This window comes from Gasterosteus aculeatus, chromosome 1 (assembly GCF_964276395.1).
Source record: "Gasterosteus aculeatus chromosome 1, fGasAcu3.hap1.1, whole genome shotgun sequence".
NCBI lineage: Eukaryota > Metazoa > Chordata > Actinopteri > Perciformes > Gasterosteidae > Gasterosteus > Gasterosteus aculeatus.
In genome coordinates, this window is record NC_135688.1 from 18,219,083 (window position 1) to 18,237,624 (window position 18,542).

General features: G+C 43.5%; 1 protein-coding gene across 2 annotated transcripts in view; it reads left to right on the forward strand.

The window, feature by feature from the left end:
* pak1 (p21 protein (Cdc42/Rac)-activated kinase 1) overlaps window positions 1-17,034 on the forward strand; it is a 37,110-nt gene extending 20,076 nt beyond the window's left edge. For both annotated transcript variants that reach the window (XM_040184687.2, XM_040184695.2), the window contains exons 2-15: window positions 1,607-1,820; window positions 3,220-3,314; window positions 4,115-4,262; window positions 4,363-4,400; window positions 5,315-5,428; window positions 7,360-7,603; window positions 9,973-10,036; window positions 10,707-10,755; window positions 11,530-11,642; window positions 12,089-12,206; window positions 12,420-12,519; window positions 12,932-13,128; window positions 13,468-13,605; window positions 14,177-17,034. In XM_040184687.2, the coding sequence (XP_040040621.2) occupies window positions 1,634-1,820; window positions 3,220-3,314; window positions 4,115-4,262; window positions 4,363-4,400; window positions 5,315-5,428; window positions 7,360-7,603; window positions 9,973-10,036; window positions 10,707-10,755; window positions 11,530-11,642; window positions 12,089-12,206; window positions 12,420-12,519; window positions 12,932-13,128; window positions 13,468-13,605; window positions 14,177-14,263 (1,692 nt within the window). In that variant the 5' untranslated portion in view covers window positions 1,607-1,633 and the 3' untranslated portion in view covers window positions 14,264-17,034. The remainder of the gene's footprint in view (window positions 1-1,606; window positions 1,821-3,219; window positions 3,315-4,114; window positions 4,263-4,362; window positions 4,401-5,314; window positions 5,429-7,359; window positions 7,604-9,972; window positions 10,037-10,706; window positions 10,756-11,529; window positions 11,643-12,088; window positions 12,207-12,419; window positions 12,520-12,931; window positions 13,129-13,467; window positions 13,606-14,176) is intronic.
* The last annotated feature ends 1,508 nt before the right edge of the window (window positions 17,035-18,542 follow it).

The following is an 18,542-nucleotide window of genomic DNA, read 5'->3' on the forward strand; positions in this document are numbered from 1 at the left end:
GTAAGATAGGGGGAAGTCATCCCCTTTTACCTCATTAAAGCGACGACAATGTGTATCATTTTGTTGTGAGGGATTCTTTGAGGTGTTTTTTAGATTAAAGCACAGGCGGGTGTTACTTTTTTAAACTTGCTTCATTGTTCTTATGTTTATTTTAAATCTGATCTTACAAAAGAAAAGTAACACACATGTTGTTGTACTGTGCTGCTCGTTTCTATGCTTAGAACTGTTGTTTGTTTGTTTTCTGCTCATTGTGTACGCATTTGAAAAAAAAGTGATGAAGAAATTGTTATATTTTTTTAGATATGTGATGAAACCGCGTCATGTGCTCAGGCCCTGTAGACAGTGGTAGCTGACCAGAGATCAGCTCAGCGGGACTTTGTACCATTGGTGCTGTAAACTGATCCCAGTTCTAAGGTCTTGTTTGGAAAAACGAGAGTGAAAGTGAGTTTGGTCATTGGAATACAGCCGACTGAAGATGGTGGAAGAGCGGATTTGCATCTGCCTGATAGCGATCGACAGCAGCGCCTCGTTGTTGTGGAGGCCATAACTGAAAAGAGCTGTGTGATGATAAAACAGCCCTTTTTCATTGATTAATCAATGCTCTTCTGCTTCATCCCAGCTCAAGTATTAGATCTAATATTAAAGAGCCGCTGGTTGTGTTGAACAGCGCTCAGCTCGTGGAAACGGTGACGACACGTAAACCCAATGCTGCATACGGATGTCACCTCAGCCTGGGAAGCCTCATTGAAGATATGCATTATGGGAAGTGTAGGATACAGTGTAAAACTCTGGAGATCTTTGGACAAATTTTAAACCCTTTTAAAATACGCAGATACCAAAATTGAAACGCAAATACTATATATTGCCCACAACCCGATACTCAAATATTAAAAAGCAATCCAACGCATATCCTGGTCCAGGTCCCTGGCTCGCTGCTGGGATCCCAGCATGCAAAGTATAGTTTTAACCCATGATTGATTTCTTTTTTTAATTGTAGTCGCTCAACTTTATTGATGAATGTGTGAAGGCGAGACATCACAAAAGGAAGTAGACTTGCTTAATGTTTATTAAAAGTCAAATCTCTTTTGGGGATCAACAGATCACTGACAAGTCATCAACATCCTCTTCGCACGTGTGTGTGTGTGTGTGTGTGTGTGTGTGTGTGTGTGGTAGTGCCTAAAATAGACTCTCCTTGTGGGACTTTCAGCTGAGCAGGTTAGGCAGTGTGGCAAAAGCATTCATTAAAATGTCCCTACTTATCAGCTGCGTGTGTGCGTGTGTCATGTCTTGACCAGGAAGAAAGTTTTTACTTTCCTTCTCTTAGCATTTAAATGTGAGTCAGTAGACACACACACACTATGGTTAGTCAGTGTTTACTGATCAAACAGACCGCTCAGTGAGCAAATGGAAAATGCATTTCTTTCTTTCTCTGAATTGGACTTTGAGATGCAGAATTCTTTTTTGAATAAGGTTTAAATGTAAAGTTTTCCGTCATTGTAAATTGAGCATTTGTGCATAAATAAATTCAAAGAGTAGCCGTGTCGTGAATGCTCACCTCTGATTGGGTGATGACTCTCCCCTCTGTTCCCGTCCCGTCTCTGTGCAGGAGCGGCCGGCTGCAGCCTAGCTGAAGATGTCTGATAATGGGGAGGTCGAGGACAAGCCCCCTGCTCCGCCCATGAGGAACACCAGCACCATGATTGGCTCCTGCAACAAGGACCCCGCGCCGCTCAACCACGGCTCCAAGCCCCTCCCACCCAACCCGGAGAAGAAAAAGGACCGCTCAATCCGGTTCATCCTGACGGGGGGCGGCGACAAGAGTGAGTACCGAGATGGCTGTGGTGGGACTGCGGGGAGCGGGGGGATTGCACAGCTACTCGTGCAGCCCTTGAGCAAAGCACAGACGGATCTCATCTTCTCAATTGACTCTCTGCCAGGAGGCAAATAAACTATTTTATTATTTCATTTTTTGTTCTTCAGTTGTGGTGCACAACCTCACAGTGTGGCTCATATCACAAATAGGATTCTGGATTTATAAGTACAAAAGAAGAAAGGAACTAAATATATCCCTGGTTATATTTCCTGGCCACTGACACTAATTTCCAATCAATAATGATCCACTATCAAAAACACTAAATTGTATCATTGTCATCCTTAGTATTTCATTTTTTATAAAAACACACAGTTTAAATGATATTGTTCTTGATCTAGTCATTAGTACTTTAAATGGCGTGCAGAGAGCTGCTTAGATGTTTAAAAGCTCTTAACTCAATTCTAATATCTACTAAGGTCAAAATTAAGGCCATTATCTATATGACTGCCGAGATTAATGCGATAAAATAATTTAACGCTGTTAACGCAACTGTGCTTACTTCCGGTGTGCGTTGAACCGGAACACGTAACGTGCCGCGTGCTGCAGTCCGTCAGATCGGAGAGACCGAGATGATAGTTAAAGATGGAGAGAGCTTTTTGCATTGGAAGTAAAACAAGCAGAGGCGCGACATGCAGCAGATAACTGCAGAGGAATTACTCCACGTGTCAAACAGAAGGGGGGTGGGTGGCAAACGGACCACTTAACACACTGCTAGGCTAAGCTAGCTGCCAGGCTAAGCTAGCTGCTAGGCTAAACTAGCTGCTAGGCTAAGCTCGCAGCCAGGCTAAACTCGCTGCTAGGCTAAGCTCGCTGCTAGGCTAAACTAGCTGCTAGGGTAAGCTAGCTGCTAATCTACATCTACCCTGCGCGGCATACAGTCTGCACCACTGTGTCCCTGACAGTAGTGGGTAAAACCTCCTGGCTAAATGTGCGGAGATTTTTGCCATGTGCGTAGTTTTGTGTTTAAAAAAATACAATTAAACAGTGTCTAAAATACACGTGTGTAGGTGATTACTTGTTCCTTAAAAGATTCTTCTTTAGAAGAACAACAAACTTTTATATGCGATTAATGAATTTCAAAATGTGCGATTAATTAATAATTATTCATCCATTGATACCCCAAATCTACTTGGGAACGCTTCGTAATAACCTCCTCTTTGTTTCCTAAGTTCTTCTGTTATGCTTCTCTCAGTTCCTTTTTGATTCTCTCCGGATTTAAGACCTTTCCGGAAATTCTAATGAACTGGGTTTCTTTGTATTCCAAAGGGAAAAGAATACTTGGACCACTGCGCGTCCTGAAATACATACATTTAACAATTATTATGTTGTTTTTTTTCTTCCTCCAGCCTATAAGAAGAAGGAGCGTCCCGAGATTTCCCTGCCGTCTGATTTTGAACACACCATCCATGTTGGCTTCGATGCCGTTACCGGGGAATTTACTGTAAGTGTGTGTTCGTCCTCATTTGTGTGTATACGCTTTACTTTTTAATTGCTTACAAAAGGACCCATGTTCACTGATGCGTGAGCTTCTGTGTGTATGTGTGTGTTCAAAACACACTAATTTGTCAAATGAACTTTTTTAAATAGCCACAATAGACAAAGAAGCCTTGTTTAGCTCACTCACTTGATCCGCCTGACCAAGCTCTTTTAGCTGGGATTGTGTGTGTGTGTGTGTGTGTGTGTGTGTGTGTGTGTGTAATCTGGGACATTCTTCTCACTCATACACACACCAAATTGCACTGAAACATTTTTACTCCAGGAACATATTTAGCTTGTGTTGATTGGAGTAGAGCAGAGCCGTGTACAGAGGCGTCAGACGGATGGAGGCAGGGGTGGAGGTGTGAACGGTGAACAGTAGGGACAGATGAGACCTGAGCAGGGTGGAGCGACAGAGAGATGAAGCATGGAGTGGAGGAGCGAGAGTGAGGGACTGACCCAGACAGACGAGGAGAGAGAGGGAGAGAAAACATGTGACCCAGTTATGTGACTGAAGTACAAATATGACAAGACTGCCTTGTTAGGATAGTAGTGTGTGTGTGTGTGTGTGTGTGTGTGTGTGTGTGTGTGTGTGTGTCCTCCTCATATGATATCCTGTTGAACTGTTTGAAACGTAGTGTGCATTATAAGTTGATAGGGATTTGTGACAAAGCTCATTGATAACTACAAACGATACACACCAAATGGAATAAAAAAACATAAGTAAAACCGTTTGTGTGTGTGTGTGTGTGCGTGTGTGTGTAGGGCATGCCTGAGCAGTGGGCACGGCTCCTGCAGACGTCCAACATCACCAAACTGGAGCAGAAGAAGAATCCTCAGGCGGTCCTCGATGTTCTAAAGTTCTACGACTCGAAAGAAACAGCCAACAGCCAGAAGTACATGAGCTTCACAGGTACATAAACACACACACGTACACACATTCCCACGCGCATGCCTTTATCTTCCCCCCTGATTTTCCTCTTCCTTATTTCTCATTGTGTTTTTCCCTGCAGATAAAAACGCAGATGCCTACAGCTCCTCCACCACGACTGTAAGACGTCTTCAGCATGTGTGATAAGACTCGCTGCAGCCAATGACAACTGACCATAGTTCCACACATTCATTTTTCTTTCTACCGGCCAGCAGGGGGCGACTCCTCGGGTTGTATAGCATTCTGATTTTGTTTTAAGATTTACCGGGCAGTTTGAGCGGGAAGGAAGGTAAATTGGAAAAGAGAGTGAGTTACATCTGTCAGGGTGATGAGCAACGAAAGGATTAAGATGAGACAATATTTTAAACTGCCGATGGCAATACAGTACCACCTGTTATCGCTGGTGACACACACATTCTCAAACTCCATGGTTCTTATTGAAATAAAAAATGATCACGCTGTGCAAATGTGTGAAATGCGCCTTTGAGGCCCAAACTATGAAAGTGAGAATAAAGCGATAGCAGATAGTGATGATGATGATGTCACACGTAGAGGCGCTCTTCTCTCTCTCTCTCTCTCTCTCTCTCTCTCTCTCTGCATTGTGAATCAGCATCTTTTCCTCCTCTCGCCGTTCCCTCGTCTATGCAGGTTGGCCACTGGCCGAGCATCAGACCGCCAGAGACCGAGCAGAGAGGACGAAGAGCAGGATGATGGAGGGGAGGATGTGTGACTTGTGGCATCAGCAGCAAGACATGTCGACAGCTTTCAGACATCAACAGTGATGACTAGAGGGGGGCGAGAGATTAAAGGGTGGCAGGACAGAGGGAGACAGGAAAAGTGGAAGTCCGATTCAGAGAGCAAGACGAGCAGAGAAGGAGAGCTGGAGGGTTTCTCTGGCGGATGAGAGGATGAAGCAGCAGCAGTAGTAGAAGAAGAGACGCGTACTGTATGAAGCAATGCTGGGTCTGATGTTTTCTCATGTGACAATGATGTCACTAAGGCTCCGCCTTCTCCCCCCGTGCAATGTCACGCAGAGCTCCAAGGCTGTGTCAGAGACGCCCGCCATATCGACCGTATCCGAGGACGACGACGAAGATGAGGCCGAGCCCCCGCCGGTGATCGCCCCCCGACCAGAGCACACCAAATCCGTAAGGACACACATGCACACACATACGCCGTTAGCATAGCTTCAAACAGCCATGAAGGGCAGCCAAGGCAAAATGAATGTTTATTCTATGCAAGAATATAATACATAAACATGTAATACACTACCATGAGCTGATTATGTATAGTGATAGTGCATTATGGGAATGGGAGTCATGGAAAATATTCCTGGGGAATTGCTTTAGAATTGTTGAGAAACTAAAGTCCTACAGGTGATTTGTTTGATAGAACTAAAGAAGGAGAAACCTTAAAGTCCTAGAAAACTACAACTAAAGACCTAAAATATCTACAACCAAAGAGTTGGAAAAACTATGTGTGTGTGTGTGTGGATGGAAAATATTAAAGAACTCCCATTAAATGTTTAAACAAAAATGCTTATCCATAAGTTAAATAAGATGTTAAATATACTGGATATTTTCTTTATATCATAATCAGGTAAAACACACATACAACACACACATTAGCAACCAACGTCTTCTTTGTTATGTCTGTGTGGTCCTGTGAGGAAATTCTCACACACACACAGACATTGTTGCCCCTCTGTCAGACAAGGTGGCGGTTGAGAGGCTGCTTCCATGGCGCCACCATAGTTTCCACGGCGACTGGTCTGGTGCACCTGACTGGAGCCATTGCTGTAGCGCGCACACACACACACACACACACACACACACACACACACACACACACACACACACACACGCAGAGCACATAGCTCAGTTGCAACATAGATCACTTACTGGTCACACAGTTATCCCAAACTTTAATTTAATCCAGAATTAGAATATTATTGAAAAGACATGTATATATATTCTTACAATTTCCATTGTCATTGCCATATTTCTTCTGAAAGAGAATAAATGCTCAACACTTTGAAAAGTCATCAGTCCCTCATAACTATAAAGCAACTTTGACAACAAGTAATGCAGAGCTGATTTCTGTTTATTGTGATGGATCACTTTACTAAAGCAGCTTTCAGGAACCTGCTGATTGATTCATTTTTCTCTGCAGAAAATAATGTGGCACGGCCGAGGCCTGCTGCAGTTGTGGGAGCAAATCCGAATTTCTATGACACGGCAGATTTTAAAAACGGCTAAAAGCCATTCAGGAAGCTTAAGTTAACAGCAGAATAATATAAATTATATATGAAATGATTAAGTAACAGCACTTAGTGTTTGTAGGTATTGATACAGCGGTGTAATATAAATAGAGTATGACATGTATAGGAGTATAAATCAACAGTTTATGGAAAATTATGTTACACTGTTGGATAGGATATAATAATATAAAGTGAATGGTAGTAATTTATTAATATAATGTAACGGTAGATTCAAGTAGTATAGTACATCAATATGTAAGAGATAATAATAGAATTATTTCAAATATAAACAAATTAGTATAGTATAATATAGTAAACTCTAAAAACAATGACACAATGTAGATAAATACAGTGTAATGTGTAACAGAATGTACGGACACAGTTTTGTTTGAGACAATAGAAATTTCTCTAGTTGAGTTTTGAGTTTGTGTCCTTTTGGTTGAAATGCACTTATTGTAAGCCGCTTTGGATAGAAGCGTCAGCTAAATGACATGTAATGTAAATCCTGGATATTAATGTTCAATGATAAATAAATTGCTACCAATAAATAGTTCAAGAATAATTCTAATACTTATTGTCACAAGTGTAGGCGAGCTAATGTTTTCACATTGTGCTATAGTTACTGTTCAGGGAACATGATGTAAAAACTAAAATAATGCAGTCTAGTACTATTTGTAGTACTACTTGCTACAAGCTGTCCCTGTCACATATAGGTGGCCCTGGAATGTCTGACAAAGTAAGAAGGATGCACTATTATAGGTACCTTCAGTACCCTCTCTTGTTTAGAATTGGGTCACATGGTTTCGATTGTTCTTTCAGATATACACTCGCTCGGTGATCGAGCCCCTCCCCCCCGCTCCTCCCACCAAAGATGCCGCAACCTCGCCCATCTCCCCGCCGCCATCAGCCTGCGCCGCCGCTGCCATCCCCCCCGCCCCTCCCTTGGAGGGAGCTCCCAGCAGCCCTCCCAGTGCGAGCCCCGCCCCCGGGCCCTCAGTGCCCCGCCCCCTGGATAAAACCAGGAAGAAGAAGATGTCAGACGAGGAGATCCTAGAGAAACTACGTAAGGCTCATTCATACACTCAAACTTCAACGCCCCCCCACTGGCTCCCTCTGAGGTTAACCCTGTTAGCGCTATTAGCAGCATTAGCTGCAAGCCCCCACCTCAGGCTACGCCATGTGGGGACCACCTCAAGGGGGAATGGAAATGCTCCCAGCCCCGTATTCACGCTACAAGCATTACAGCACCTGCACAAAGCCGTCTCCATACAACTACGTTCTTGCAGTGTGGTGGGAGGAATTGAACTAGTGTGCTCAGAGACCTGATCTCAGCAAGATCACAGCTAAACCTCATCACCACACATGGGAGACACTAAGCCACGGGTCCCGAAAGGCTAGCGGTGTGAAACCAGTAGAGGGAGAAGTGTTAGGACACCGGGACGCCTTCACAGCCGTGACCACGGGGGTCTTTAGTCTGACCCGGTTTGTAGCAGCAAGGCGGTGCGGTAGAAGGAGAATATCCTCTGCTGCAGTTCAGCGAGTCTCTGACAGCTCATTTTAGCCCATTTGTACTCTTTGCGTTTAATAATTGTCTCTCCGCACCCACACAGAGGAGACTGGGTTTTATTTTAGCCTCGAGGCAAGTTTGGTGCTGCAAATATTGTGTTTTATTTTTAACAATTGGAATTTCTGATAATAATACATATATATGGTGCGAATATTCATTTCAAATACAGGTTCACGGAGCTGAGTAGTGTGGGACGTGAGAGGTTACATAACGTTCTCACTTCAATATAAACCAGCTGCCGTGTCTCAAACCCTGTTGAGAAGTTTTCGTTATTCAAGTGTTAAACACTTTGTAGTGTACCTTGTGTTGCAGTGCTCACTGCAACCTTTAAACTACTTATTTCGCCCGTAGCTCACCGAGCCTCTCCACCCCCACCCCCCAATGCCCCCTTCCCGTTACTGTAGCGGTTGTCGGGACATTAAAGCTTAAAGCTTTTGTTTCTCAAGGTTCATCAGTCCGCCCTGACTTAAAGCTTGGAGATCGTCTGGGCAACGCTCCTCATTTCAAACCCAAATAAAGTCTCAGATTGTCCACATTAAACAACAGTTGTTAGAATGAGATCTTATTTTGATCAGACGCTGCGAGGTCACCTGCCGAGCTCTAGTACTTATACCGCAGATGATTTTATAGCAATACCTTGTTAATAACAGTATAAATCCTATCCTGACACCTATGATGTTTACATTACGTGGTAAAGCTGTCAAAGTCCCAAACTTGTTTTATAATGTTTTCATTATAAAAAAATCCTATATATCACAGTATTTAATATATTTAAACCATAACCGTTAGTAAAGAAAACAAGTATATCTTTACAATGTTTATTTTGGTTATGATTGTTCATTATTTCCAACCTTTAGGGTAAATAAATCCTCCAATGGCCCTTAATGAGCTGCTTAATGCACTGTGACTAATTCAGGCCACAAGCGTTCAGAATAAAAGAACATAATAAAACAACCTCCCCCCGTGTTGGAATGTGTTGTTGTGTATTTGTAATAAAAGACTGTATATTTTTTAAATCATGCCCCACGCCTGTCCAGATGTGCTCAGATCTCCCTCTGCTGGTAAGACCAGGATACTGCCTGTCTGTGTGTCTCTCTGACTGACAGACATGATATCCACTGTCTCCGCTCCCCACTGTCCAATCCTCACGTCCGATTGGTCGTCCTCTCTCTATCCATCATCTCCAGCGGTTACAGACTCCAAGTTTTGTCCTCTAATCACTTTCCTTCTGTGGACTTTGATTAATGAACTGCAGACGGAGCTGCTCCAGATGCTTCTGTCTCCCTGTCCTTATGTCGTTCTGCATTTTTCTTGTTTTTTTTTCCTCTTTTATTTCTTTCCTTTGTCCTTAATTTCTGTCCCACTACGTCTTTCTTCAGTTTTTCCTCGTTTGCACTTCTAGCAACTGTTACTTCATTGCTTTCTGCCTTTGCCTCCTTCCTTTCTATTGTTGGGTCTTTTTTGTGTTTTTGTCTTTCTTGATATTTTCCTTTTGTCTGTCTCATGTAATTTCTTTCCTTAATGTTCCAGCTGTGTGCCAGTTTTTACTTTCTTAATTGTCTTTTTTTTTCAAACTCTTTCACGCATTCTTTACATTTCAGTTTAGTTTCCGACCTGTTTAGTCTCTCGTTCCTCCTCTTCCTCTTAGCTTCTCTCTCCTGGTCAGCATGCTGCATTGACTTCAGTGTGCTGAAAATAGGGTAGAATTCGGATGGATAAGAAGATTCCTGACTCTTCTATCTATTCAGATTCTGTGGAAAATAATGTATACATCCTATTGTTAGGCCTAGTTCATTTCTCTAACTCGTTCTGTTCGTTTTGATCCCCCATGTGACCTCTCCTGTCTCTGTTTTTCTTTCACTCAGGCACGATCGTGAGTGTGGGCGACCCCAAGAAGAAATATACGCGCTTCGAGAAGATCGGACAGGGGTAAGCGTCACCGATCCACTGTGGCTGCGTGGATACGTTTGGTCGGCTGGGATTGGTCCGATCATTTATAGCCGGGCTCAACAATCATCACAGTGAAGGATTTCCGGTGTTTCCCTTACTCAAAGCAAAGAGAAGAGAAGTGAGAGTCCATGCGTGTGAAACGGCATCACTGACCCTGAGGGTTCCTTTCATCCTCTAGTTCTACTAAAGCCGGAGTCTCATCTGACAACAAAGCTTTCAGTTGAAGGGTTTTTGACCACAATGTCAATAATATTAGCACAGCATCCCAACTCACAGTAAATACCCCTTAACCATCCTCTCGTGGGTAAGAACAGCAGGTAATATTAGCTGATTTGTGGTTAATATCTGTTTAAGCTAAAGCCCCTGATACACAAGGTATTTCATCGAATATTCATTCGATTTAAACTTTTAACAACTCAATCCTAAATATGGAAAAAGTGATAAAGAGACCATCAGTGGGAACATTGGCTGTTTCCATATTGTTGTTCTTAATGATCATCATTGGTGCCACCGGGTGGGGCTCCAGCAGTGGACGGACCCCGAGCCGGCTTCCCTGAAGCCATCCACTTTCTGTGGAAAGCTCTGTCTTCTGCCAGCAGCACCGGATGACGCGGAGCTGATGAGAAGGTTCTCTGCTGTGTGTTTTCAGGGCGTCTGGGACGGTGTACACGGCTATAGACATCGCCACGGGACAGGAGGTGGGTTCCATTCCCTCTGCTCTTCCAGCTTATAGCCAGGCTCCGCCATCACAGAGAGAATGCCACATGTTGGTAAAACGGGAGGACAGTGTCCTGTCATTTCTAAGGCAATCCCCACGATGATTGCCAGTAAGCTATGCTGCTTATTTAAATGGCCTTAAAATTAGTTCACCACAACAGGAAAGCAACTATTGTCTCAAATATAATTTGACTGGTTACAGAAATTACCTTAAATGAAGTCAAATCCTAGTGCTGAAGTAATTTCTAATTAATATCCCAGACTGACAGCTATGAATGCAAATTCACAGAGAAGCAAAGCTGACTTGTTTTCATTTGCTAGATGTTCTAAGAGGTACCGGGAGGCTGAGGTGGGTTCATCCAGTCAGACGTAGAGCAGTTATGAGCACACTGAGAACATTGTGTTACTGGCTGGATTAAAGTGTTCCCTCAACAGCAGCAACGCCCACGTTCAAGTTTTGAAGACTGTGGGAATAATCCTTCCCGGTTTTCCTCTGTGTGCTCACTTTTAGATGTGTTCTGCCTGACGACCCTTTACTGCCATTGGGTGGAGACACGTCCCTCCCGCTCCCTGTCTGTCCCCTCTCGTCCTCATTTTTTTCCCTCTCATGCTATCTTTCCCTTTTAATGAAAGATCACTTCTATTTCTCATGGCTCTCTGCTCTGTTTCATCTCACATCAGTGTGATTTATTTGCATGTAAATGAGAAAAATAGAACAAAATTTAGCATGTGCAACTTTTTTTTTGCTTCCTCAGGTTGCCATCAAACAGATGAACCTGCAGCAGCAGCCCAAGAAGGAGCTGATCATCAATGAGATTCTGGTGATGAGGGAAAATAAGAACCCAAACATAGTCAACTACCTGGACAGGTTAGACCCCCCCTCCGTCCCCCCACTCACACACAGGTAGCTGTGGCTTTAAAAGTTGGAGGATTATTTTTAGTTTTGGCAGGTTCACACTGAGCTGAGATTCGTCCTCTGACAATGGAATATTCTGACTGCAGTAAAAAAACACAGCTAGTTCTTGACAGTAAATATATAATATATATTTTTAAATTAGTGGATTCCATCTGACGGACAGTCACTCGAGGACCCGCCGTGTCGATGCCTGGTGTGGCGAGACTCCTAGATATGTGAAAATCTTAATTAACCTTTGAAATGGTTATTTACATTTGAAAAATCCAAGGTCAAATATGTAGTAATTCTCTGACCCCCTGAACCGAAACGTTCATTTCATCTGAAGCTTCCGCTCCGATGTCAGGGTTTAGTGCCTAGAGATGGAGCTTAATATCTGTGTGTATTGATGGTTTCCATAGCTACCTGGTGGGTGATGAGCTGTGGGTGGTGATGGAGTACCTGGCGGGAGGTTCGTTGACTGACGTCGTCACGGAGACCTGCATGGATGAAGCCCAGATAGCTGCTGTGTGCAGAGAGGTAAGAGACAAGGAGACAGGGGACGTCATCTTTGTTGGAAACTAATTAAAAAATCCCGGTATGACATCATCTCTCTCCTTTTTTTCTTCCCTTGATTTGTCTGTGTGTCTCTTTGTTCCTCTGTCTGACTTTTTGTCTGTCTCTGTCTGTCTTTGTCCCTCTGTCTGACTTTTTTTAAATCTATCTTGCTCTGTCCCTCTCCCTGACTCCCAGTGTCTCCAAGCGTTGGAGTTCCTCCACTCGAACCAGGTCATCCATCGAGACATTAAAAGCGACAACATCCTGCTGGGCATGGACGGCTCCGTCAAACTCAGTCAGTCCACACACGACATCTTGTCACTTTTATTTATCCTAACTATTGTTAATTATTATTATTGGTATTGACCGCCTTGGGGAGCTGTGATTCTATTGGGACCAGTGTTAAAGCTCAGTGTGTGGGACCACACTGTACAAGAGCACAGTGATGCGTTATCAGCGCTACCTTTCTGTTTGACTCATTAATTAGAAGAAGATGGGAGACACACATCTGCCGAGCTGTTACACAGTCACCGTTATGTCACAGTCACAGTTATGTTCATGTTCAAACGGGACCACGGGCAGCTCCCCCTCCCCCTGTCACGCACCCCGATTCCTTCGGTTTGGTCCTCAATGTGCTGAAAACAGGTCCGAATGTTTTACAGATTGATTGTAAATAAGCTCACGTCGTCCTCTTGTCTACCTCACAGCGGATTTCGGGTTCTGCGCCCAGATCACTCCGGAGCAGAGTAAGCGCAGCACCATGGTGGGGACGCCATACTGGATGGCACCCGAAGTCGTGACCCGCAAGGCCTACGGCCCTAAAGTGGACATCTGGTCCCTGGGCATCATGGCCATAGAGATGGTGGAGGGGGAGCCGCCGTACTTGAATGAGAACCCGCTGAGGGTGAGACAGTGTTTGCTATGAAAGACGCATTTTGTCTTAATATTATGAAGACTGAGGGTTTTGTATAATTCACAGACTGTAAAGCCAACTTAGACATAAATATTAACACATGCTAATATTTTCAAATGCACTTAACGTACCTAGAAAGAAAGAAAGAAAACCGGACTCATGGTCCTCTGCACATAGTTGTTATTGCTGCTGTTCTGGAAACCGCCACACGATGGCGCCAGAAGAATGAATTTACACCATTTGCTGTCGTTGTTTATCTTCATGGGATGAGGACTACCGTGTTGGTCACACCATGTGTTCTGCCCCCCCCCCCCCCCCCCCCTCTCCTAGGCACTGTATCTCATAGCAACCAACGGGACGCCAGAGCTGCAGAACCCAGAGAAGCTGTCGACGACGTTCAGGGACTTCCTGAACCGATGTCTGGAGATGGACGTTGAGAAGAGGGGGTCAGCAAAAGAGCTGCTGCAGGTACAACAGCTCTGTGTGTGTGTGTGTGTGTGTGTGTGTGTGTGTGTGTGTGTGTGTGTGAGTAATAGATAATAGTCTTTCCAGAGCCGCCTTTAGGTGGTTCGACAAATATAAATTACGTCCTCTTTTAATGAGGTAAAACAGGGAGACAGGCGGGTGTGAAGATGTGTGGGTGTGCGGGTGTGTAGGTGTGAAGATGTGTGGGTGTGTAAAAGTGTAGGTGTCTGGGGCCATAGAACTCTACGATGACTCAGAGCTGAGGGGGAAACTGTGACGTGGTACTTTCAGAAGGAGGTCTGTTATAGAAGTAATCCGATTCAAAGGCTCCTTTGTATGAGTCCTTGTGCTCTGAAGTAATCGTGTACAAGTTGATTTATTTGTGTGCACGTAAGCATTAAATAAGAGGTCAGGCAGCGCTGCAGTGAACTGAAATATTTCTCTCTTCTCTCCTCCTGCCTCCCCCGTTCCCTCTCTTTCCTTCTCCCGTTCCTCTAATCTCTCCTCTCTCCCCCTCGTTCTGCTCTCCCCCTCCCTCCTCGTCCTCTCCTTCACCTTCTCCTCTTCCTCTCAGCACCAGTTTCTGAAGATGGCGAAGCCCCTCTCCAGTCTGACTCCTCTCATCGTGGCCGCTAAGGAGGCGGCCAAGAACAACCGCTAGAGAACCCGCCCCCTCTGTCTGCCACTCCTCCCACCTCCTTCCTCCTTATTCTCATCTATCCAACTGCAGACAGGGGGGCAGCAAGGCCTCCGCGCCATTCTTTTTTTCTTTTACCACCTGCACCGACTGCTCTTTCCCCCCGTGTGACCTTTGACCGTTGGAGCTTGAACTCACAGAGAGGAAGATGGGAGATTTGTTCCTGTGACTCTCTGTCTGCTGGACTCGATCACGAGGACAAGACAGTATCTTTGATCAAGTGATGTCATAGCTTACATCATAGCCCCCGGAGCCGGTATGAACAACCCAGAAGGAGCGAGAGAGGGAGAAAGAAAGAGAGAGAGAGAGAGTGCTTCAAAAGAGCCCAAAGACTCATAGGAGTTAAAAAAAAAACATTTGTCTGTCGTTTTTTTTTAAAAGACCATGACAGCCAACCAGCACCCTCAGCTGCAGACGGGGTGTGTGTGTGTGTGTGTGTGTGTGTGTGTGTGTGTGTGTTAACTAAGGTTTCAGCTTCCTGTCACCCGTCTATGGCTTTCAGTCTGAGTTATTTCCTTCTAAAGTGCATTTGTTGATTTTCTTTTTATCTTTATCTGTCTTTTTTTAAATCAGTAGTTCTGTGTGTTAGTGAGTTTTGTCAACCTGATTAAGTTCATGTTAACATCGCCTTCAATAGTTTTTTGGCACGGAGCAGGCGAGGTACTTTGTGGCGTCTGCGCTGTTAGTAGGAGGATGTTAATAGGAGTTATAAATAAGTAGAGGCATGTCGGCCCACAGCCGTCGACGGACCGAGTTTGGACGCTTTGGAGGTTTGGAGCCATTTCTTCCCAGTAGAATGAAACGTTTTCTATCGCTTATTAGCTTGTGTAAATAATTCACACTTGCTAAATGAATAATAGATGTAGAAATACACTCCTTTGATGGTGTCTGTCTTCAGCTAGAAAAGAACAAAAGAAAAGAAAAATGGAAACCGATGGACTCAAACCTCGTTCTTATTTCACTTTTTTCTTTAATTAAAAAAAAAGCAATTACAATCGCATGACGGTAGCAAAAATAAATTAAGTATTTTCCAGGAGAGAGAAGCTTTATTGTCACATTGTCTTGAAATGACCGATGCACACAGCAGCAAAACAATTTGCTTCTGCTTACTGCATGCCGACAGTGATTGACAGTTCGCTACCAGAGACGTACACGCCGTCTCTTCGTCACGGTTGGGAAATAATAACATGGCGAGTTTGCGGTAATCCAAGATGGCGACGGCTAAATAGCTGATGAAATGGGCTTTTTTACCCATAATCCACTCGGCCAAACTCGCTCCATCTGCAGCTCTGGGACGTCACTGTCTGAGGGTGTTGAAGGCGAGAATGTGCATGATAACAACCCTTTTTTAAATACGGTACGTTTAATGGCGTCAGTGCTGAAGCGCCAAGTGAAGCGGTACGAAGGTGCTTGTGGACGACAGAAGAGATTGAATCTTCATCCAATTGTGAAGAAGATGAGACGAATCACTGCTGCGATGGTGCGTTGTTATATTCTGCCCGGTGGCCCGTGTGGACCTCCGGGAGGCCTCTGAAGATACGGTGTATATTTTCCATGAAAAAAAAGAGAAAAAAAATCGCTGATAAGAAACAACGCTTTCAGCCTCCGTTTACAAACCACTGTTTTTTTTAGAATCAATGTTGTAAAATTACTTTTTTTTTAAATTTGGATACCAGGTTTGAATATTTGTTTTGGGTTTCATTTTTCCTGCTGAAAGACTTTTTCTTTCTGGCTAAAAAAGTCGCAGGTTAAAATCCTGAAAGAGCCAAAGCTTCCATCGACAGTTCGCTCTGCATTTAAAAAATGCTGCAATCCAAATAGAAGATTTCCAAAACATCTATTCAAAGCTGTCAGTTCCCTTTCTGATGATTATGTACCTCTGGCCTTAATCTGTTTCAAAGGTGAAACACTACCTGAAAAACAATTTGAGGCAACAGAGAATCTTGTGGCTGCAACTAGGGATTAGTTAGATTATTGATTCATCTGCTTATTGTTGTGTTAATTGATTTGTGACAAATGGTTAAAATCTCAGAGTTCAAGGTGATGTTTTCAAATGGCGACCAACGCCACAAACTCACTTTGTCTTCATGTAAAATAGTAACAGCAAAATGATGGTTGTGTTTTCTTAATATTATCCAGCTATTGGCAGATGAATCCTCAGATCATCTAATCTGCAGAGTAAACCACATCTGAACTCTGAAACGGTGACTGTTTCCCACGTGTGTTTGTGAGTCCTGGTCTGGACTGACCCCCCCCCCGCCCCCCCCCATATTATTTTGGATCAATAAGAAACAAATAACGCAAGATAGATCATTAGATCTAGGATATTTCACCTCAGTTTTAGTTGTAAAATGTCCCTGAAGGAGACAAACGAGGAGGTTGCTCTAATGAGGAAGGGGGTCCACTGTCTCCCGATCCATCCATGATCATCATATATGGCTTTTCTTCTTTTCCTGTTTCTAAAAATTCCAACAAAACTCTGGTGACCATTGGCCTTATAAATACTATGACCAAATAATGATTTGACTGGATGATGTGACCATCAATAAGTTCTCTTAGCAGCTTCAAGGGGGTGGGGTGGGGGGGTGGGGGGTCACATTTGGTACACTCAGAGTTCGGTAATGGGGACATGATGAGATGGTGAGATGTGTATCAGAGCCATAATTTATCTGTTTATAAGTTGTTTTGATGATTTGGAACTGGAAAATTTAACAAATAAAACTGCAAAAACTGGGGATCTGTCCATTTTTTATGTTATTTTCTAGCATTTACCAGCCAAATAGTTCTCTGGGACAACCAGCCTAAGAAAAAGAGTAAATATTGTACCTACGTTGAAAAGGTAGACACAATTATATTGAATAATAATGGCGCTCATCTGTTCTGTTGCTGTGTAAGTAAATGTTTGTTTTGATAAATCAATTATTTGGTTTGTAAGAAATAGCTTTGCTCAGAGCCCAAATTGTGCTTCGTCTAGCCAACAGTCAACCTCAACATTATTGATTATATACTAATATTACAAACATTGATGAAAGGGCTGATGTTTATGAAATGCTTTTACATGACAACTATCAAAATAGTTGCAAGTTCATTTCAGTAATTGTAAAACAACTCTGCTGTACTGTACTCAGCTGTTTCCATGTTTTTTGTCTAATTTGTTTGGATAACTAAAGCTTTAAAATCAAAATAGCGGAGTTGAAGTATAAAGTGGTGTGAGGTGAAAATACTCAAGTAGAAGCACATCAAATTAACTGTAAAACATGGTAATATGTTGGTTTTGTTAACAGCTTGTTGCAGAATGCATTCCCACATGCTCCCTGTCATCCCTGACACTGCATTTCACCAAACGGGATCAGTTTTTTCTGTGAATTTTCAATGCATTAAAGTCACTACAAGAAGCACCAGCGTCCATTCAGATAACCTCGCATTTTCAGTATCACAGTGAGTCACAATCCGATTCATTGCCAAGAAGGTTTTTAAGTACAAGGACTTTTCCCAATAAGGAGCTTTAAGTAGAGACGTCCTGGTGCACTAGTACACATTCACTACATCCTAGTATATTTGTCCTCGTTTCGGACCTTCGTGTTGGGAGCACAATGGACCGAGTGACCGCTGGAAAATGAGGATTTCCTAATAATACTCCTGAAGCCTTTATGTGGGTCACTTACATAAAAAGAAATGAGCTTACATCCGTCTGGCTATGACGGCCGGCTGAGGGCGACCCCCCCAATCCGTGAAATTGGATCCCTCTTCTCGTTCAAGCTCCTTCTAATAAAAAGTGCTGAATACGAATCACCTGCTTCCAACATACGCGCTTTCATCTGCCGGCTGACCAGGAGTGGGTTATGTGGCTGAGGCCCTCTGGCCTTGTAGGACTTGTATAGCAGGGGCAGAGTAGGAAGCTTTACACAATTTCTCATCCTCTTTCCTTGTATCTGCATCCTTTTTAGCAGGTCAAAAGTCGGTAGTCATATGCACCCTGACCCCGCCAGTGAAGTGTCTCATTGTAAATAAGGTGCATTTATTGCACTGCTTATAACGCTTATTGAAGCAAACGGATATTATTTGCAAAGATCAGACGTTTATCTTCACCATGCTATGAAAAGGAAACCTCAAAAAGCTGCTTAGATTGCACTACTCTCATGCTATCATGCAACCGGAGCACTATGAGGATGCAGAATGAGCTCAAAGCACAAGAACTGCATTCTCCACACTGGTGAGTTTTTGTCTTCATTACACAGTGTAC